At 38.5% G+C, this 23669-nt stretch overlaps 1 protein-coding gene across 1 annotated transcript; it reads right to left on the bottom strand.

Moving 5' to 3' along the window:
- Positions 1 to 5759: 5759 nt before the first annotated feature.
- On the bottom strand, positions 5760 to 6458 carry LOC133814501 (uncharacterized). The gene is made up of 2 exons (XM_062247450.1): positions 6131 to 6458; positions 5760 to 5872 (listed from the first exon to the last, which is right to left on the bottom strand). Exons 1-2 carry the CDS (start codon positions 6456 to 6458, stop codon positions 5760 to 5762), a joined length of 441 nt encoding a protein of 146 aa, XP_062103434.1.
- Between the last annotated feature and the right edge of the window lie 17211 nt (positions 6459 to 23669).

Raw genomic sequence — 23669 nt, 5'->3', positions numbered from 1 at the left:
GTGTCAATATGCTCTCTATGTTGCTGCTAATGCATAAAGTGCATCATGTCCATCATTTGATTGTGGTGGGGGTCAACCACAAGGGCAACACTAGAGGAAGCATTAGCAGGCATAGCGAGAGCCTTATTCGCAACGGGTGGCGCAACTAGCGGGTTTTGCTCAACATTGGAGGCAACAGAAGAACCTTCCCCATGCTTCTTTGAATCATAAGTCCTTAACACGCGAGCTATGTCATATGGGGTAATGCGACCTTGGATATATTTTTCATGACTCTGCTCAGACATTGGGACATCAGTTTGGCAACATAGCTGCGTGATCAGTGAGGGAAAGAAGGTATGTCCCGCCGTCTTACTAGTACACTCTCGTATCTCTTGGGCAATGATCTTGCCCACATTGATGGTATAACCACCTATGATGTAAAATAGTAGGAACATCCTCTCCATATTAATTGCGAAAGTGTGCATAGTGGGCATAAAATTGTTGCGGACAAAGTAGAACCATCCTTCAGCTTCTGGGGACAAGAATTCTTGCCAACATGTGAGACAACCTTGGGTGGAAGAGGATATCCATTGAGTGTCAGGAACAGTAAGATCATCCAATACTTGCTGGCATAGCTCCCTGACACAGTTTTGAAACATGGCTGCATAGTCATCGTCTTCAATAGCTGGTAACCCATAAAGAGCATTGATGGTAATGGATGTCAACGGGACTTCTGTTTCGCGAACTGTGACACGTTGTGACTGGGTGGGCCAAAGGTTGGCATAGAATTCTCGCACAACAGTGTCAACTGGCATAGAGCGAGGGCTACAAAACAACTGCCAATGGAGTGCTTCAACAGGATTCTGAATATAAAGGGGCACTTCCGCTTCGTCAACACTATTCAAATTAAATCCCTTGTCTGTTAAAAAAACTTGGCTACGAAATGTGGTCTCATAGCGATCAACGTCCTCAGTACCACTGAACTTAACATAAGAGATGAGCGTCCTAGCAACTTGCTTCTTACCACGAGGAATTTTCAACAAAGAATCACAGCAATAGAATGCAACCCAAAGTTTTGCTTACCAAAAGGCCCCGACAAATCAAGTGACATGCACCCCAAAGTATAGGAAAATGGCTCTGAAATTTAGCTTCAAAAGGTGCCCAAGAATAGCAAAACTGCCCAGTAATGTATCCCCCACTTTGGCAACACAATAGTCTCGGAATTGCACTTAAAAGCATGCTCAAACACACAGCTAGAATGACTAGAAAAATTTAGAGATAGCACCAATTCAGTTAAGTTTCTTGATAACTCTAGGAATTAGAGTTATTTGCCTGGTTTTAAGGTTAGGTTTTCAACTAGAAAATAGTGGTTTAGGGTATTTTGTAGTGTCTTTTAGTTTTGTCAAATATTAATTATAATGAGATAATATTAAATATTAGTTTAATGTTTGAAAAATATATCCTAAATAGTGGAATTTTGTCTTGGCAGGTGGTTGGTAGAGTTTTAGATATGTTGAAAGAATTTGAAGCTTGAATTGGACTCAGGATGATGGAATGCTGCAACATGGAAGCAGCATTACGTTCTGCTAGCCAACTATTTCAAAGGCCCACGTGGGAAAGAAAATGGTCAACTCAGATTTTAGGATTTATGTGATTTAGGCTGAACAGTAACTAAAATGATTTTGGTCCCTTAAAAGCTTTTGGTCCAATAGTCTTTAAAGAAAGAAGGAAAAGAAAAAGAGGCTCACCTAGAAGGAAAAGGGAATTAACCTAACCTATTATCACCATCTTTCCCCGGAGAGTAAAAAAAAAACGCTCAAACCAAAAAAGAAAAAGGAGGAGTCGCCTGGTACATTAGAGACCCAACTTTTGGAAGAGCTTGAAAATCCAAAAAAAAAAAGATATGTATATATAGTTAATTGTAAATAAATAGATTTGTATGTGGTTGCATTGTAGCTATATTTGAGCATATAAGGGCAATATTCATAGAAGAAAGGGAAGTGAATTCTAATGAGTGAGTTGAGGGGGATTGAGTTCATTAGTAATGGGTAGAGGATAATGAATTCATTAGGTCAGAGGCAAGCTAGGGTTTAAGGTTTTAGCCTACAAAATCCATCATAAATCATACTCTTAGCCTAGCCTCCATTACAACCATGTAAAGACCTATTGATCTAAATCACTTTGCCAACTACATTATTGGAGAGGGATTATTGAGTTCAACATATGAAAGCATGAATTAAACCTTAGGATTGTTGCTTAGTTTAATACAGGGAAGATGGGTTGGTTCGGAAAAACTATTTGTACATTATTTGGGAGCACATTGAAAAATTGGTTTGGTTAGCATCTTAATACTTGAGGAACTTGACTTGCATATACACTTGAGTTATCATTTGAATAATTGATTTGAGAGTTTTATCCCCACTTTGGTATGACCATTTCTAAATTGATTCCAAGCTATTTGTTTTGCTTTGTTTTGTTTGTGCCTTTTATGGTGTTGTGTATTTTTTTGGTAGTAGAGTCATCACTCAGGACGAGCAATAAGATAAATTTGGAGGTGTGATAACTCTAGGAATTAGAGTTATTTTCATGCTTTTAAACTTAGGTTTCTTCCAGAAAATAGTGGTTTAGGGTGTTTTGTAGTGTCTTTATTTTAGTTTTGTCAAATATTGATTATAATGAGATAATATTAAATATTAGTTTAATGTTTGAAAAGTATATCCTAAATGGTGGATTTTTTTTCTTGGTAAGTGGTTGGTAGAGTTTTTGATATGTTGAAAGAATTCGAAGCTTGAATTGGACTCGGGATGATGGAATGTTGCAGCATGAAAGCAACATTACGTTCTGTAGCCAGCTGCTTCAAAGGCCCACGTGGGAAAGAAAATGGCCAACTCAACTTTTGGATTTATGTGATTTGGGCTGAACAGTAACTAAAATTGTTTTGGGCCCTTAAAAGCTTTTGGTCCATTGGTCTTTAAATAAAGAAGAAGAAAAAAAAGACAAAAAAAAGGCCCACGTGGAAGGAATAGGGAATTATCCTAACCTATTATCACCATCTTTCCCTAGAGAGTAAAAAAAACACGTTCATACCAGAAAAGAAAAAAGAGAAGTCGCCTGGTACATTAGAGACCCAATTTTTGGAAGAGCTTGAACGTGGTAGGGAAGAAAATAGAGGAAAAGCAAGGAGAAAAAGCTAGAAGACAAAGCCATTTGGAGAAATTATTTTGGCTTGATATTCTTACCCATTCTCTTAGATTTTCATTAATTTCTCTTCTAAATTTTTGAATTATTGATTTCATTAAATTGGTTGTTTTTTAGATTGTAGCCATGAGCTAAAATAGCTAGGATAATTTGAACAATAATATGTGACTTATGATATTTTTATTTTTATGCTAAATGCCACTTGAGGTTTATTCATTAAAATATTTCTCATGATTAATACTTTCTAATGACTAATCACATTTAGTAAGCAGTTTGGTTAATGTTCAAATCTGAAAAGTTTGGAATTAATTGACACACAATTTGAATGGTGCATGCTTGAATTCTTTGATTTCAATATTGTAGTGATATAGACATATATTATTACCATGCATAGTCTTATGGAATTTATGCTTGAATTGAATCTTTGAATTATATTAGCATAGACATATGTTGTTTAATTAAAGTATTAAAACCATAGTACTTTGACGAAAGCCTATGAAATTAATTTGAATTCTTGACTAATAGACAACTAGTTGCTGCAGCATCAATCCAGCATCACTGTCAGAGTTGCATATTAGAAGGATAATTATTCTAGTTGCCATCTTACTATATGTCACTCTTTGATACTATTTTCCCAAGTTGTTTATTTTATTTTTCTACACTTAATTAGTTATCAATTTCACAATTCTTATATCACAACATTCTTAATTAATTTATGTGCTCTTGAACCATTTTGTTAGAATTCATTTTCACAATAAAAAACTTAAAATCATTCCTAGTGGAGACGATATCTGGTACTTGCTAATGTATTACTTGTTGTTGACATTGTACACTTGCACTTAGCTTTATTTTACACAAGTTGTTGGCATCGTTGTCGGGGACTGTTAAAAGTTCTTTATTGTGAAATTAATTATCTTGCAATTTGGTTTTTTTTTTTTTTTTGTGTGATTATTTGGGTGATTCTTGTGCATTGACAGGTGTTATCTCTTTATGAACGAGAGTCAAGACCCCATTGACTCTGAACTACTCCCTATAGATCTTGAAATTGAGCGTACATTCAGAGAAAGAAGAAGAACACAACGATTAGCTCAAGAGGGAGTAGTAGTGCTGGATGATCTTGATGGTGAACCACAAGTTCAAAAGGAAGTTGCACCTAACAATGGTCAAAATGTAGTGACTATGGCTGATGATAGGGACCAAGCCATTAGACAATACGTTGTCCCCCTTTTTAATGAGCTTAACCCAGGCATTGTGAGACTAGAAATGCAAGCAACACATTTTGGATTGATGCCAGTCATGTTCCAATTGTTTTAAACTGTGGGACAGTTTAGTGGGATGCCTACCGAAGATCCTCACCTTCATCTTCGTCTATTCGTTGAAGTGAGTGATTCTTTCAAGCTTCCTGGAGTTATAAAAGATTCCTTGAGACTGAAGTTGTTTCCATACTCTTTGAGAGATAGAGCAAGGGCTTGGTTTAACTCCCTCCCATCAGATTCAGTGACTACTTGGCAAGAATTGGCCGAGCGATGCTTGATGAAATACTTCCCACCCACCAAGAATGCCAAGCTGCAAAATGAGATCACTTCTTTCCAACAACTAGATGAAGAGTCTTTATATGAATTATTTCACAAAAAAAAACTTAAAAACAATCCTAGTGGAGACAATATCTGGTACTTGCTACTATATTACTTGTTGCTGACAGTGTACACTTGCACTTAGCTTTATTTTGCGCAACACTTCTCGTGGTCACCTCAATATAATTTAAGCACAGATACCCAATATGAACCAATCAAGAAGAAATACCCAATGCAAGGACAACAATAAACCTTTTCATAGTTGGAAGCAATAGCACAATCAATAACTCAAAAGTGTTGCCTATTAACAAGAATTGTAACAATAAATCGCATAAGAATATATGGTATACTAGGCAGGCATTCAACTTTAGCACCCCATAACTCATTATACAACAACTGAATATTACCTCACAATCAATGTAATTGGGTACTCAACTGGGCTCGGGTGAGAGAGAGAGCCAAACTTGACAGAAATCGGGCCTTGGTGTTGGTGGAAGAACCGAGTCGTGTGACTGGTTGCATGGGTGTAAGACAAGGGGTGAGTTCATGGGGCCTTCGTGCCTGGTGAGTACGGGCCTGCAACAGGGGCTCTCGGCGAAGTGGTCTTGGGTCATGGGGATCATGGTCAAGTTCAGGTGGGTCAGAGATAAGTGGCTTTGGTTGTGAGGTTGGCCTGTGGGTTTGTGGGTTAGGGTCAGGTTGTAGGGCGGCAGAGCTGGGTGGTGTAGCCGGTGGTCTCATTAGGGTGGTCGGAGGTGCAGAAGGTGGTGGTGATTTGGAGGTGAGGGTCGACTATGGAGATGGGGGTATTAGTTTGGGTAAAGAGGTGAATTTAGGGCTTGGTGAAAAGGGAAAGTGATTTTGATGAGGGTAATTTCTGCAATTTTTTTTATAAGTGGCGATCCCACGCCTCCGTGCGGTGATACATCACAGGAACTTCTGTATTTTGGCCCAATTTTTTTTGCCATAACTTACTCATTTTTGCCCAATTTTTGCCTGACCACAATGCTACAACATCACAAAAGAGCCTGACAGCATAGCCATAGCATCACTCCCAGACTTTCCATAATTCAAATCAGCAGGACACCAGTCATAAATATATCCAAGTACTGACCCGAAACCTATCCAAATTTGCTTCATTTGACCCATAAAAATACCAGAATCATCATAGCTACCCCATAACATGAACTCACTCAATTCCACAACATAGACAGTGAAGGAGGGAGGTGAAAAATACGAACAAAAACATAATACAGTATACTATATATGTATCAAATTAATTTGCTTCTCTCCAAGTATATCTTTAAGCACAACAGCTTAACACATGACTTTTCAAGGGTCAATTAAGGTAAGTGAGGTCTTGTTTCGCTCAACCTTACCACCCCAATAGTGTTTCAACCTCTGCCCATTGACCTTGAATTCACCTCCTTCATTTCCTCTAAACTCCACAGCCCCGTAAGGATAGACCTTAGTAATAGTAAATGGCCCAAAACACCTTGACTTGAGCTTGCCAGGGAATAGCTTCAAGCGTGAGTTGAAAATCAAGACTCGCTGGCCCTCTTCAAACACTCTTGGTTGAATTTGCTTGCCATGCCATCTTTTTGTTTTCTCCTTGTAAAGTATGGCATTTTCATAAGATAATAAGTGTATCTCATCTAATTCATTCAGTTGGAACATTCTTTTTTCTCTTGCAAGTTGCAAATCCATATTGAGTGTTTAAATAGCCCAATAAGCACGGTGCTCAAGTTCTAGCGGTAAATGGCAAGCTTTGACAAACACCAAATGATATGGTGACATCCCCAATGGTGTCTTGAAAGTTTTTCTATAGGTCCACAATGCATCATCTAACCTCTTGGACCAATCCTTGCGATTGGGGTTCGCCACTTTTTCAAGGACACATTTGATCTCTCTATTTGACAACTCAACTTTCCCATTAGTTTGAGGAATGTATGCAGTAGCTACTTTGTGCCTCACATCATATTTAGCCAACAAACTTGCTAGTAACTTATTCACAAAGTGAGTGCCTTAATCGTTAATGATTGCCCTTGGGGTGCCGAAACGAGTAAAAACATTCTTTTGTAGGAATTTCATGACGACTTTAGAATCAATAGTAGAAGATGCAATTTCTTCCACCCATTTTGAGACATAATCCACAACTACCAAGATGTACAAATCGCCATAAGATGGAGGAAATGGGCCCATGAAATCTATACCCCACACATCAAACAATTCAACTGCGAGAATATTCGTTAAGGGCATCTCATTCCTTCTAGAAATATTACCAACCCTTTGGCATCGATCACATCTCAACACAAAAGCATGAGCATCTTTAAACAAGGAAGGCCAAAAGAATCCACATTGAAGTACCTTAGATGCAGTGCGAGTTCCCTCGAAATGCCCTCCACAAGGTGAAGAGTGGCAATGGTGTAGGATATCTTCCATCTTTTGCTCGGGGACACATCTCCTAATCATTTGGTCGGCACATTATTTGAACAAGTAAGGCTCCTCACAAAAATAATGTCTTACATCATCCAAAAAATTCTTTATTTGTTGGCTTGTAAAATCCGAAGGCAACAACCCACTAACCAAATAATTAGCAAAATTCACAAACCAAGGAACAACTTGAGAGTGGTTTTGTAACACCCTACTTCCTTAGAACCATTACTATGTGAGTTAAAAATGTGCCATTAGCTCGCTAATCAAGGTTTTAGGTTAAAAGTGTAACTAAACTGAAATAAAAGTTGTTTAAAGATATTAAGTATAAAAATGTAATCATTCATTGAAATTGTAAAGAGTTATACATTTGGGATCCTAAAATATTGTTTAGAAAATACTTTACAACACAAAATTATAATTAAGGTCAACCTAGTGAAAAATCAACCAATACAATGCATCTTCCCAAAATAACCTTGACCGTGGCAGCCAAGTAGGAAGAACATGTACCCGTCGCTCCACGCTCTCCGTACTCATGGTTGGTCGACCTTTTGTTTGCCCTAACCTGCACCATAGAGGATCCGTGAGCCGAAGCCCGGCAAGAAAACTAAACATAAGCATATAACATATATATGACAATCCACAATATATATATAACAAACAGCCAACGGGCTAAACATATAGCGGCCAGCGCCGTCCTAGGCGCTTTACCAGGCCCAGGGTTCACAGTCTTCACTGAGAGGGTGACTCCAGCACCCTAGGAGGGTCTCGCCCTAACGGCCTGCACTCAGCGTGCTCAACACCAATCTCGGCCCCTTGTCGTATTCGGCTTCCTGCTGTTCTCAGGCTTTGCTATTCCTGGCCTTTGTCGTTCACTCACAAATATGGATCTCATAGCAAAATATTAACAGATATTTAAACACATATTGAATATAAACATTAGGGTCATGCCCTGAATACAAACAATAGGTATACGCGCTGCAATACAAACAATGGGGCCATGCCCTGCTCTACGGGTACAACAGTTTCCTTACCTATGTCCTGAGCTATCTGAGCACTGCGATCTCAAGCACAGTCCCCTAACCCGAGCCTCGTTAAAGTCCTAGTTACAGCACATTCATAATAATCATCCATCAAGTTCTAAACCAATAAATAAATTTGGAACATAAATCTAGCCTCCGGGACCTTGGATTCTACCAATCCAGGTAGTAAAATCCTTCCCGAGCCTTAACATTTGAGTTCCTAAGCTAAAAACATTCAAACAGCCATTTCTTTGCATTTGAGTTATGGCCTAGCCCCTTAAGGTTCGTGGGGTCAGGGAAAAATGCCTCTCTGTTGAGGGACACGGGCCGCGGCGTGCTACACCTTGCGCCACGACGCGCCTCGGCAAACAAAGACTTTCCAGCCTCTTCGAACACACGGGTCGCAACGCCTGAAAAACAGGGCCACGGCCCGAGCCCCCAAACCCAGAATATCAAACTATTTCCTGCATTTTTCCTCGAGCCGAAGCCCTAAATTCACACCCCAATCATAAGCCAAACTTAGATTTAGGTCTAGAATTCTCTTTCACATAACCTAAACATCACAACAAAACCACTAACAACTCCACACACTCATCAAACATCCAAAATCAAACTTAGAATTGAACTCTCTTGTAAACCTCTAACCCTAGCAGAATTCAATAAGAAGAGCAGGTTTAAGAGCTTACCTCTGCACTTAATTCAACCCTAAATCATTTCCCAGCACAACAAGCTTCCAATCCACCAGTTCTTTAGCCAAAATCGTCAAGGTTTCTCCAAAATTCTTAAGCACCATAGAGAGGGAGTGAGAACCGACTATGAAAGAGAGAGAGAGAGAGAGATATATATATATATATATATATGAAAATTGATGTTGTTTCCCTTCTTTTTTCTTCTAATGTCTCAGGAGTCCAAGTGCTTAAGCTTATCCCTTAGGCAAAAGTCAAAATTACCCCTTAAGTCCATCTAAATCCTCAAGTGTTCCTATAAATCCCGTTTAATCCCGACATGTCCAAATCATTGCTAAATTACTACCTGTTACCCGGTAATTTCCGAACACATATAACATTCCCAAAATACCCCTAGGCTCCTCTAGAGCCGGGTATTTGACCCCACTGTGACTATCTTGCTAAACTACTCCCTAGGACTGTCTCAAATAGTGCATCACAAATATATCACCACTCACTCGTGGTATCAATCACAATATACACAAATATTACATTTATGCCCTCAATGGGCTAAAATTACAAACACACCCCTAATAGCCAAATGGGACCCACATGCATATTTAATTCACCTAAACATGCATTTCTAATCACATTATCATTAAATTCACATATTAACATAATTAAATCAACTATTTCCCTCCCGGCATGCTAATCAAGGCCCTAAACCTTATTAGCAAATTTGGGACGCAACGGGTTCACCTCTAATAATTGCTCATCCGGGAATGTCTCCTTGATGGGAACTAAAAAATTTGATTCCTTATCACCTTCCATTCTTGACAAATGATCCTCCAGTTGGTTCTCCACTCCTTTTCTATCTTGAATTTCGACATCAAACTCTTGGAGTAAAAGCACCCATCTAATCAACCAAGGCTTAGCATCCTTCTTTTCAATCAAGTACTTGATGGCTGAATGATCCGTATAGACTATCACCTTGGTGCCTACCAAATAAGACCGAAACTTGTCAAAAGCAAAGACAATGGCCAAAAGTTCTTTTTCTTTCACTGTATAGTTGAGTTGAGCACCTTTCCAAGTACGACTAGCATAGTAAATGGAGTGAAAAACCTTGTTTATTCGCTGACCATCACTGCTCCCACAGAAAAATCACTTGCATCACACATCAATTCAAAAGGCAAATCCCAATCTAGAGCCACAATTATTGGTGCTGAAACCAATCTACTTTTCAAATCATCAAAAGCTTTCAAACATGCTTCATCAAAGTGGAAAGGTGTATCGTTCTCCAATAAGTTGCAAAGAGGCTTAGAGATCTTGGAGAAATCTTTTATGAACCGCCTATAGAACCCCGCATGGCCTAGAAACCATCTAATGTTCTTCACTAAGGTAGGAGGTGGGAGCTTTTCAATAAACTCATTCGCATGACCTGGCGCGAGGCGCTGCTGCACGGCCGAGGCGGTGGTTCCGTGAAACCTGGTGCGAGGCACTGCTGCGCAGTCAAGGTGGTGGGTCCGCGGGACCTGGTGCGGGGCACTGCTGCGTTGCCGAGGTGGTGGGTCCGCGGGACCTGGCGCGGGGCGCTGCTGCATGGCTGAGGTGGTGTCCACGGGACCTGGCACGGGGTACTGCTGCGCTGCCGAGGTGGTGGGTCTGCGGGACCTGGTGCGAGGTACTTCTGTACGGCTGAGGTGGTGGGTCCTCAGGACCTGGCACGAGCCTAGGTGGTGGGTCTGCGGGACCTGGTGCGAGGCGCTAAGGTTCGTTGCACCTTAGCGCGAGGGGTTCTAGTCTTCAGCGAGGCGGAGGCCTCATGAGCCACAGGGGAGCATGACTCCTAAGAGCTTGGCACTCGGATCTCCAACGACGCAAGGGTCTCACGAGGGACATGGACGCCCGACACATGGGCGCGAGGCGGGGGCCTCACAAGGCCCAGGGGTGCGAGACACACAAGGGTGTCATGAGCCTTCTAATCTTCAGCAAGGCAGAGACATGTGGGGCACTTGGGAGTGTTGGCTAGAACGTGGCCTCGTGAGACCTATAGGCCCGAGCTCGATAGCATGACTAAGTGACCATTTGATTAGTGCTCAAAAGATGTCATTTTATCAAGTTTAAGTTCAAATTAAATTAAGTTTTGAATAATATTTTCTTGAATTTATTATGATATATTCTTTAAATGGAAAATATTAGTTTTAATTTAATTTAAAAATATTTTACATGAATTATAATGCATTTGAGCTTAATTAAAAGAAAAAAATATAAAAAAAGAAAAGAAAAGAATTAAACTTGAAAAATGAGAGCTGAAAAATGATATTATTGTAGTTAACTTCTTTTTTTTGTTTCATTTGAAGCCCAATGGAGGCCCACGGTTCCATGTTCCTTCCCAACCCGAGCCGAGCCGCCTGCGAGCCGCTGAGCCGAGCTTCCGCGAGCTGAAGCCGCCTGACGCACCTGACAGCCTCCCTGCCAGCCTCCCTGCCAGCCAATCACGCCCTGCCACGGTGTACTTCATAAAGTTGCAAATGCCTATCATCCACAGACCAATGGTCAGGCCGAGTTAGCCAATAGGGAGATAAAACACATTCTGGAAAAGACAGTAAATCCCGACCGCAAAGATTGGTCTACACGACTTCTAGACGCTCTTTGGGCATACCGCACTGCTTTCAAGTCCCCTCTTGGGATGTCTCCCTATCGGCTCGTCTTTGGAAAAGCCTGTCATTTACCTGTCGAGCTCGAGCATAAAGCATATTGGGCTATCAAATCCCTAAACTTTGATCTGAATGCCGCAGGTATCAATCGCAAACTCCAGTTGTCCGAAATTGAGGAGTTGAGAAACGATGCATATGACAATTCCAGGATTTATAAGGAAAAATTGAAAATCGCTCACGACAAACAAATCCTGCGAAAACACTTTGATCCAAATCAAAAAGTGCATCTGTACGACTCTCGCTTGCACTTGCATCCTGGTAAACTGCAATCGCGATGGTCTGGTCCATTTGTAGTGAAACAAGTATTTCCCAACGGTTCGGTGGAGGTCGAGGATCCAACCGATGGGAGAATTTTTCGCGTCAATGGCCAACGGCTGAAGCATTACATTGAGAGTGTGAGTCATGTTGAAGAGGTCCTTCTTAAGGACCCAATCTATACACTCTGAAGTTTTGAACGGTTTGTTGTAATTCTTTTTATTTTTCATTATCTTTATTTTTCTGTCTTTCTTTTATTTTTGTATGCTTTTCGTTTTTGTATTTTGTTTTGGGGTTTTGTTACCAGGCTATTTTCGCTCTCACCTCATGGACATGGTCATCATCCAGGTGTTCTCTTTCCTTATCTTTTTCATTGCTTATTCATTTTGACATTGAGGACACTGTCTGATTTTTGGTTGGGGGTGGTGAGCATGCATTGGCTTTCATTTGGAAAACATTATTGTCTTGTTGAATTTTTAAGTCAAATTTTATCAAAATTATCCAAGCATGAGTATAATTTGTTGGTTTGAGTCAGTTTTTACTATGTTTAGCTATCAAGAAGTGATTTTCAGAGTTATTTTGTGCACTTTCCAAACATATGATAAATAAATTGGTTGTTAACATAAATAGTTGAGAGAAATTTCAAGTTTAAAGTTTTTCATTTCTTGGTGAGTTGTGAGAGTTGAGAAAACAACTTTTTGAACTTTTATTGATCATTTGAGTTGGTAAAGTCACATCTTTGGAATTTAAAACATGACATTTACTAGAGGGATGTTTTTCATTTAAGAAAAGTCTTTGTAATAAATTTGTGTTCTATTTATTGTATTTGTAATTTCCTTTGTATTTTTGTGTTGTCTCTTGTCAAGAAAAAAAATAATAATAATGAAAAGAAGAAAAAGAAAAAGAAAAAAAAAGATAAATAAATGAAAAAAAAAAAAGAAGAACAAGAGCAACACTTCCTTCTATTACTTTGTAGTTGTTGAAAAAAAAAATATATATATATTTTTATTATTTTGTGTAATTGTATTAAAATAAAAAATATTATCATTATAGTTCATTTTCTTATTTATCATGTCTAATTAGTTGTCATTTTGTTCTTGGAGTTTTCTCATGTAAATCCCAAAGGTTGTTTGTCATTTGAATTCCAATAAGTTGATTTGCCTATCTTGTGATCAATATTTGTTCAAATTGTTTGTCCTAAAAAGTTTATCTTTTCTCATTTGAGCGTAAACTGTTACATTTCCAACTCCAAGAGTGTAATCCTTCCCATACAATACTTTCAATGCCCGTGAGGAATTTGGAGTTTAGATCTTTATACTTTTGAGATTTTTCGATACTATTTGTGTTATGACTTGTGAGAAAAAGAATATGGTTTGGTGCACACACACACAACTCTGAAATCGCAACTATAGTAGCTTAGATAGTAATTTCTGACTTCTTGCTGATAATTTGAAAATGCTTAGATGATTTTGCTTGGTTTGACTTGATTATTCAACTTGACAATTTTCTTTTTCGCTTGAACTGCTAGGGACTAGCAATAAGCTGGTTGGGGGTTGTGATTAGTGCTCAAAAGATGTCATTTTATCAAGTTTAAGTTCAAATTAAATTAAGTTTTGAATAATATTTTCTTGAATTTATTATGATATATTCTTTAAATGGAAAATATTAGTTTTAATTTAATTTAAAAATATTTTACATGAATTATAATGCATTTGAGCTTAATTAAAAGAAAAAAATATAAAAAAAGAAAAGAAAAGAATTAAACTTGAAAAATGAGAGCTGAAAAATGATATTATTGTAGTTAACTTCTTTTTTTTGTTTCATTTGAAGCCCAATGGAGGCCCACGGTTCCATGTTCCTTCCCAGCCCGAGCCGAGCCGCCTGAGAGCTGAGCCGCCTGCGAGCCGCTGAGCCGAGCTTCCGCGAGCTGAAGCCGCCTGACGCACCTGACAGCCTCCCTGCCAGCCTCCCTGCCAGCCAATCACGCCCTGCCACGTCGCCGCCAACAGCCCCATTTGCACCCCTTCAATCTCACGCCTCCTTCAGCTCCATCAATTAGCAAGTCTCAGCAAGCATTATTTCCCTCATTTTTTCCCTCATGTTAAGTCCCTCCAACGGACTGCCAGGCCCAAAGGTCCAAATGCCCAAATGCATTCCTTCAGCAAGCTAGCAAGCTCCCAACGTGACCCAACTTCCAGCAGCCCAAATCCAGTTTTCTCCTCTCCTAGCTAGTGCCTACGTGGCACCTCCTCATTGGCTGAAAGTGGGTCAAAACCCTCTTGTGTCACCAGCCATATTTTGTGGGTATTGGGTTTGTAAAATTGCCATTTTGAGCTTTAAAGCTCATGTTTTTGTGGTATTTTAGAAAAGGAGCATTTTGACTATACACAAAAATAGCTAGGGTAATATTAATAATAAGATTTGATTTTTCAAAATCATATCTTATTATTAATATTTCAGATTTATTTTGTAAACCCCATTTTGTTGTTTAATTTCTTTTTAGTCCTTTTCTCCATCTATAAATAGGGACACTCTCTTCACATTAAGTATGTAATTTTTAGAGTAGTGAAACTATAGCAAAATTTCCACTCACTTTCTTCTCATATTTTCTTCTTAGAATTTTGTGAGAATCATGAGCATAATGGCCTAATCTTCCTAGGAAGGTTAGGGATGATTCCATATGCAAGTGATGTTATTTTGCTACTTTGATTTACTATGTTCTTAATGTAATATATTTGGGTTATTTATGTTCTTTCATCTCTATCTTTATTTTGTTATCTTTATTTACTTATGCTAATAGTATATAGGATTAGTCATGCTCTTTCTATGTGCTTCTAATTAGTAAAAGTAATATTGATACATAATTTTATGTCTAATCTTCTATTGCATTATTGCCCTTGGGTATTTTGTCATTTTTAGATTTTTCATAAGATTAACTTTGTGATTTCAAAGTAAAGAACTTTATAACTCAAATGGACTTTTGTTAGAAAAGAATATGGATTTTAATGTTAGATTTTCCAAGTAAATGTTGGGATGTGAACTATTTACTTGTGTATTTTTGTAAATCAAGTAACTAAGTAACTAAGCAAGCATATGGATGATTCTTGAAACCTTTCCATTTCTCAAACTCTTAATTACATCTTACATTTATCTCACTTTATCATTTCATCAAAAAAAAAAATACAATACCAAAATCTCAACCCTCTTTCCATTTACAATTTTATTTATTTCTTGTTACTAACTTTTTGTGTTATTTTTTTACTAATCTTTTGATTTTAGGTTACCTCCTTGTGGATCGACCGCCCGATTATACTACAACCACCGCTTAGTGGTTGTCACATTTTGGGCGTTAAACACCATTAGCCACATATTTCAACCAGGGATCAGAGATTTTTTCCTTGGTGGATTTTTGGCATCCACATATATTAACACTTATCATTTGTATTTAACCAATCATAGCATTCCCTCACTTGGTTAAATACAAGCCACAACCTCTACCTCAAACATTTTTGGTGCATAGAGTAAAGTATCTTTCGGTTTGAACTTTACCCTAGTGAAAATACCACAAAGTCTTGAACCAAGTACTTCTTATGATAAAACCATTGATACCTCACACACCTCCACTAGATCTTTTGTTTTCCCACTTTCTCGCTTTAGCACTCATATGGTCATGTGCTCATCCCTTCATGAACTTTCTGGGGAGAAACTCAAACTCCCATGAGAGGCACATGTTGGGATTAGGCTTCACAAACCTTTGTTTGTATTACAACTCAATGAAAAAATCATACAAGTAAATCAATATCATAGAATAGTTAAACACAATGAATGAAAAGTTTAGAGTACACCTTCCTTGAAGAACAAACCCTAGGGGGGTAAAATCCCAAGCTATTATTTATGTGAGACACAAAAGTGACAAGGCATGACACAAATGAAGATTTGTTGTCCAAAAATCTCTATTCCTAGCCTTCCCTTCGAAGACGATTGATGATACAACCAGTAAAATGAGATTAGGATTCACAAGCCTTGGATCTCCATGCAATTTAAGCTTTCTTGATGAATATATTGAAGAAAACTAGTAATCTTGGAGCTAGAGAGGGCGTTCTTCTTTAGTGAGAGAAAAAAGTTAGTGATCAAGTCACCAATCAACTCATTTGAACACCTTACATAGTATAGGATCCTCATTAGACTCAACCAATGAGATTAGAGCATTTAAATTTAAGTTTTGGAGAAAAAACACATAACTGTACTGACATTCCGTAATGAACCAGGCAACGCGTCGCCTAGCAGGCGATACGTCGCCCTATACTAGGCGACGTGTCACCTGGTACTTATCTCTCTAGGGTTTTGAGAGCCCAGGTGATGAGCCTCCTCCTAGGAGGTGATGTATTGTCGATGCCTCTATAATACGACTCCATGAGGTGTCTCAAAACACCTCAAAATGCTCGCAAACTTTTTGGGTACTCTTATATACTCCATACAAACATTTTGGAACCAAAAAATTAATTTAAAAATGTCTATACTCAAAGTCAACTTATACATGTTGACTATTGTGAAATAGTTATTGTTTTTAGCACCTACCTCTTCATACCTAAACAATTCCACCATGTATTTAACCAATCTCAACAACACCACCTCTAAGTTCACATAGATGAAGTTCTTACAACATCTTTGCTACCTTTAGAGATACATGTTTCACTCAACTAAACTTCATTAAAAGCCCTTGGCTTAACCCTTACTCAGTAGCAACCAACACTAACCATCTCAGATGGAACTCACCATAAGTTTTAGCGTTGAAACCATTCACTTATCAATGACTTGTTCTTACCCATTGAACTTTTTCCTTTATGTATACAATTTTGGAGTTGGGTTGCCATCATTGGCGAATATATTATTCTAGGAGTTTCAGTCCCATCCCTTTTGATGTGAAACTTACTAACCTTCTCACAAAAGGTTTTGTAAATGGATCCACTAAGTTCTCACTTTTCTTAACTTATGAGATCAGTATGATTCCATCTTGAATCAATTGTCTCACATATTCATGTCTTAGACTAATATGTCTAGACTTTCCATTATACACACTATTATATGCTCTAGTAATTGTGGATTGGCTATCACAATGTATTGAAATTAATGATACCATATCTACGGTAAAAGGGATATCCACCATGAGATCCCTAAGCCACTCGGCCTCTTTGCCAGTTGCCGCTAGAGCTATAAACTCTGCTTCCTTTGTTGAGTTTGATATGCAAGTATAGGTTTCCTTCTTCGAGGCCCATGAGATTGCACCCCCTCCAAGAGTAAACACCCAATCGATGGTGGATAGATTATCTCCCACTCCCGATATCCAACTAGCGTCGGAATATCCTTCAAATGTCCTTGGAAAGTTTGTATAGTGAAGACTATACTCTTTGGTACCCTTAAGGTAACCAAGAATTCTCTCAATATCTTTCTCATACTTGATACTTGGATTGCTAGTAAGCCTATTAATTTTACTAACTGCATATGCAATATCTACTCTTGTACAAAGAGAACACTTCTTACTTGATCCCAAATCTTTGAGCGTTTAGCTCATTCTAGGCAATTGAGGTTTCTCACCAACCATTTTAGGAGTCTCCTCTTGAGGCTTTCTAGTTTGAGTTGGTTCTATTAACTTTTTGTCATTGAATGACATGTTCTCAAATAAACTCAACATCTCTTGATTCAATTATCACATTAGACTCCTAGTCTAATAATCTATAAGCTTTGTTATTTTGGGCATAACCCACAAATGCACATCTTATAGCCATTGGACCCAACTTGGTCCTTTTGAGTTATCCACATTTAATTGCTCTTTTAATTATGCAAAATCATATATGTGCAGGTCTAACATGCCACAAATTAATAGAATTTGAGTCAAGCATATAATTAGAAGAAGAGGATGCTTTATTTTTCACATTGTCAATAGTAGTGCAAAGTTTAAACATGCAATCACAAGCATATCCCTTGCCCACAAACGCATTTCCCTTGGACAAAGTAAGCTTGCAAAAATCTAACACAACATTGATTCCCGGTTTGCCAAGAAAATTAACGCTCACATGGTTTTTACTCTTTTATGGTACATACAAAACATTGGTGAGTGGAACCTTTTTGTCGTATGTGAAGAACAAATCAATAGTCCAATTTTCTTCAACCTTGGTCATTCTTTCATTGCCCATTTGTATTTCATGCCCTTCCTTTGAAGATTCAAAGGTCTAGAATAGAGATATATCATAGGTAACATGAATGGTATCAAAAGTATCATACTACCATTCATTCACCCTTCCATGAATGGCCTTAACTTCGCTTAGTGTTGCCACTAGCTCATCTACGGTTGAGTTGACTCTTGCATCATTGTTATGGTTCCTCCTAAACCTACAATCTCTAGCAAAGTGGCCATTCTTTCCACACACAAAGCAAGGTCCCTTGGAAATTTCGAATCTTCCCTCATTATTCTTGGGCCCTAAGAGTTTTTTACCATTTCCCTTGTTCTTGCCAATTCCTTTGCCTTTAGGAGGATTAGCCACTACATTGGCCTTTGAAGTCTCTCTATTAGACTCCTCCTCATTCTTATCTCTAGAACGAGATTCCTCCTCAATCCACAAGTGTTTGAGGATTTCCTCCAATGAAATCTCCTCATTCTTATGGAGGATCTTCTTCCTATAGCCCCTCCAAGATGGAGGCAACTTGGCTATTATGGCTCCCACAAGGAATTATTCCAGCAATACAATATTAAGCGTAGACAACTTATTCACAATAATTTGTAACTCATGTATTTGGGGGAGAAGGGGTTTCATATCATAGAACTTAAATTCCATATATTGAGTAATAAGGAATTTATTTGTACCTTCTTATTCCACTTTGTACATCTTTTCCAAGGTTTCCCGTGTCTTGGTGTTGGTGTAGAGATCATAGAGCCTATATGAAAGAGCGTTGAGTATGTGACCCCTATGTATCAATTCATCTTCTTCACACTTCTTCCTTTTTTTGACAACTTCTTGGTTATCATCTTCCTTGCCCACTTCCAATAGTTTTATGTCTTTATCCAAGACATAGAAGAGTTTTAGAGTGATTAGCAAGAATCTAATCTTGTCTTGCCAACGAACAAAGTTAGTCTCATTAAACCTATCCAATCTTACAAAGTCTTGAATCATGAACTTCAAAGCCGAAAAAAAGTAAGATTCTTCCATGATGTTCTACCTCAGATAATAGAGAATTAGAATGTTGGGGGATAGTGAGCTTACACCACCACAAAAACTACAATCTACACAAAATAATGGTTGACAAAGACCAAAGAAAGATTGAGAAAGATGATGCAAACCCTAGTTGTATAAAAATCTTCTTCAACTTTGATGAACATTCAAAACCATTGTTGAATCCACCACTTTAAACTTTTCATTCAACAAATGCAAAACACAAAACCAAGGCTTATACACGATTCATACCACTGTCCTAATTCTCTATTTCCTAACCACCATTGATGCTTGAGGCTTTTTCTAAGAGGAAATGAGGATTGAGATTGAACAAGCCTTATACTCACAAAGTGAAGCACTTTCTTTATGAGTTTCTTAGAGAAAACTAGAGATTCTTGAAAGCTAGAGAGAGAGAGATTGGGGAGAATTGTCAAGTCGTCCAACAATCTATGAGAACCGTTTATAGTGTAGGAACCATCATTAGGTCTAACCAATAGGATTATAGATAATTAACTCGTCATTTTGAGCTTATTTTACGTGTTTGTACTGGCACGTCAGGCAATACATCGCTTGCATGTAGGTAATGTATCGCCTGCTAGATGATATGTCGCCTACTAGCAGGCGATGCAACGCCTCTTAGGAGGCGATGCATCGCTACCCCCTCTGACTTTTGACCCATCCAATGGTCCTAAAATTTCTCTAAATGCTACAAATTTTTTGGGGATCCTTAGATACCTCCATGTATCACTTTGAACCCAAAAACACATTTTTAATGTGCTTACAATTGAAACTCAAATTTCACATCTACACTATGTGAAATTCACTAAGTGTTTATACCTAGCCTGTATATTAACATTTATCATTTGTATTTAACCAATCATAACACTATGTGGCCTAGAAAAGGGCCTAAAGTGACTCCAAATGCACATTAAGCAGGATTCAACTTCATTATGTATTTGTTTAGCACCGCAAGGCACTATCTTAAATGGTCTAAATGGTTTGCCTCTTTTTTTGACTTCACCACCACATCATCAATGTACACTTCCATTATTCTTCCTAATTGATATGCAAAAAAATTATTCATGAACCACTGATATGTTGCACCTGCGTTACTGAATCTGAACATCATCACCTTATAAAAGAAGAGCCCTTGCTCAGTCTTGAATGTTGTATGAATTCTATCATCTTCTGCCATCAGGATTTGTTTATACCCAGAATATGCATCTAAAAAACTCATATGCTCATTTCTTGTAGTCGCATCCACTTTTTGATCTATTCTTGGTAATGAGAAGTTGTCCATTGAGCATGCTTTGTTCAAGTTGGTGAAATCAATCCACACTCATTTCTTCCCATTATTTTTCAACACAACAATGGAATTCAATGTCTAGGAAGGATATAAGCATTCTTCGATCGCCCATATCTGCAACAATCGCTCCGCTTCCTCATTTATCAATCGATTCATCTCAGGGGCAAATCGACCTTGTTTCTGTTTTACAACTGGGAATGGGTTATCTATGTTTAACTGATGTGTCATAACCGCAAGATCTATGCCCGACATATCCTTTGTTGTCCATGTGAAATTTGACATATTTTCTTTGAGGAGTTTCATCAACAACTATTTTTGCTTATTAATCATTCGGGCATGTAAAAATATAGTTTTCTCAGCATGTTCTTCTTCTAGTTGTACTTCCTCCAATTCATCTATAGCTGACAACAATTATGTGCATTTCTCCTCTTCTTCCAGTGTCTTCAAGTAAGTTGGTAATTTTCCCTTTAATTGTTATGCTTCATCTTCACATTCTTCTTCTCCTACTTCAACTTGGTTCATCTCTTTCAACAACACGCATCACTTTTTAGCCTGCTTTTGGCATCCTTTTATATCAATTGTGTAAGTTCCGTAAGGTGACTAACAGCGCAAAACTTGACGCAGAGTTGAAGCCACTCCTTGCATTTTGTGCACCCAAGGTCTTCCCATGATTGCATTATAACTGGAGTATGAATCAATTACTAAAAAATCCACCACTTAGGTACGCTCAGCAGCTGTCAATTTTAACTCAATTGCTCCTTTTGTTATTACTTTTGTATTGTTGAAAGAAAGGATGGGGAATGTTGATGCTCTTAATCTTTCCTCTGGAATCCCCATGGCTTGGAACGCATCATAAAAGAGAATTTCAGTGCTGCTTCCACCGTCTACCAATACTCGACTCAATTGACAATTTTCTACTTGCAGTTTAATCACTAGAGTGTCATCATGGGGGAGGTGTACATTCTTCAAATCATCTTCAGTGAAAGTGATGGGATGTGCGGGGAAATAACATTCAGCCGGGGCGACGTAGTTCATTGTATGATGCAAGTAGCGCATTCTCTTCACCCTTTCTTCCGTTCACTTTTCGAATTTCATTTTTACCTCCCTCTTTATTCAAGGCTCTACATACCCAAATATCATCGATATCTGCTTTAGTGGATGTTGCGGTTGATCTTCATTCACTACCTATTGTTCGGCGTTCTGCTCTACTACCACAAAAGAGTAGATTGATTTTTGGCTTCAACTGCTTGAACTACCTTAGCACTGGTCCCGCCAAGGTAGTTGTAAAGGCTCTACATTACATAGCTTCATTTTCAGTTTCCATCACCATTTTCTACTAGAATTGTAAGATATGGTGCGATGGATCTGAACTTCCACCAAATTTAGCAAAGCTTGCCATCACAAAGTCTTTTGACTTTGGTTCACTCACAATCCAGTCAGTGAATAGCAACTTGAAAATTCCTTTGATTTCTTCATTGGCCATGTCCATAGAATTCCTGACTCTCGCATTGTTCATTATATCCAATACTTCCTTCATCATTTGTTCTTTCTAGTCTAATGGTATTGTTGGCGTTGACAGTGACTGGCAGGCTGGTAATTGTTTTTTAGCAGTCGGTGTCTCTACTCTCTCCGTGGTAAGAGTTCCATTCTATTCTTTTTCTCTCTATGAATATTTTTGCACTTCTTCTTCATAAATCTCTGATGCATCCTCTTCCTCTTCTTGATGTTCCATATTATTTTTTGGCTAAGCCTCATCACCTCGTCTTGTTATTGTGTTCTTTGTTCCCCCTTGATGGACACCATTCTCCCGCCACATCATTGCTAGCTCTGCTACCAACTTATCTTGTTGAGTATCCATTTCCTCTATCTGCTTTTGATGTCGTTCCTTAACCTGTTGTCATCACTCTTCTGTTAGGCAAAATCTTGCATCATCTTGTTCTTTCATCTGTTGCATGTACTGCATCACTTTATGTAATTCTTGCATGTAGTCGATTTGAGGAGATTGACTTGTAGCTTCTTCCTGTTGAATTTTTTATCGAGGTAATTTGTTCTTTTAGACTAAGTATTGGTCAGTTTATTTTTCGCAAGAAGATACAAAAAACAATAAATGCATAAACATTAGGAAATCATTTTCGGTATCATCACACAGTTTTATCGTTTGACGTATCCCACATACGATGCCAATTGTTTCGGTCAAAATCTCCCCATATTTGGCCTACCTAATACCCTAGGTAAAGGAACCATGACAGGAGGTTTGTACCATACTGTTAAAAAATGATGGACCTAAAATGTAAAGTTTTATCTACTACTACAATATATTTGGGATAGGAAAAATCATGGTGTACAACCAATTGGTCAATGCATTGATGTAAGGTCACATTCAAGTCCGAGTTTACAAGATGTCGACTCACAAGCTACCTCGAATTGAATCAGGTTAATGCAAAACTGGCAACTGCCTGGTTTATTTCCTTGTCTTTATTACCTTTGCCGAAGGTGCCAACTGCTGCCCCCGATTCGGCATGACCTTGGTCAGAATCTTGCTTGCCTTCAGTGATCTCTCTTTTACGCACCAACAATGCAACCTCCTCAGCGATTGATGGTAGCCCCTTGGGAAGATTTTGAGGCTTGATGGCCAATGTCTGATCTTCCTTGATCAACTTGCAAACCCCATGGTGACGTCATTCACCACCGCCCTGAACTCTTTCTCCTCGACGGGAGCGTTGGCCAAAGTATTGTATTGAACCCCACACGTCTCAGACCACACCATTCTCTTATATATAGCTTCACAAGATAAAAACTCGATCAGAATAAGTTAGACTTAACAAAAGCGAAGAATTCATATGGAGATAAAAGCAAAGAGACTTATGAGGCCAGTTGAAATAACGGCAGTCGCAATTCTAGAATCCGTTTGACATAAAGAACTGATCTTTGAAGTCATTCGGATGGCTGGGGAGGCCGATGATGCTAGCGAACTTGGGAAGCTAGGTGAGGTAGTGAAAACCATCACATCAGGTTTTAGTGTCTGGATTGGCCTTCAAACAAAAAAAATACAAAATGTCCTTTGGGGTGATAGAATTTTAATCCCGCGAGGAGGCGATAGAATTTTCGCGAGAGCCTGAATGGGGCAAGCTTCACATAATTCAGGCGCAAAATATTGGTCCAGAGGGAGGAAGGCATCGACCTTCAAGTGTTCATCATTCCATGCCCCGAAGTCGTCCTCCAACGAGGTACATCTCTATTCACCTTCTAAGGGAGGTTGAGCATAGAAGTTGGGATTCATATCGATCCCATGACTTAACATTATTTTATTTA

This window comes from Humulus lupulus, chromosome 2, assembly GCF_963169125.1.
Source record: "Humulus lupulus chromosome 2, drHumLupu1.1, whole genome shotgun sequence".
In the NCBI taxonomy this organism is placed as follows: Eukaryota; Viridiplantae; Streptophyta; class Magnoliopsida; order Rosales; family Cannabaceae; genus Humulus; species Humulus lupulus.
Note: the sequence above shows the minus strand (reverse complement) of the source record. Positions and strands in the feature narration are given on the sequence as shown.

Excerpts from the sequence above, each read along its gene's own strand:
- LOC133814501 (XM_062247450.1), bottom strand. The coding sequence starts at position 6,458 with ATGGATTTGCAACTTGCAAGAGAAAAAAGAATGTTCCAACTGAATGAA. Across the intron at positions 5,873-6,130 it reads GTTGAAACACTATTGGGGTG|GTTTCGGGTCAGTACTTGGA; the intron begins GTAAGGTTGAGC and ends AAATTTGGATAG.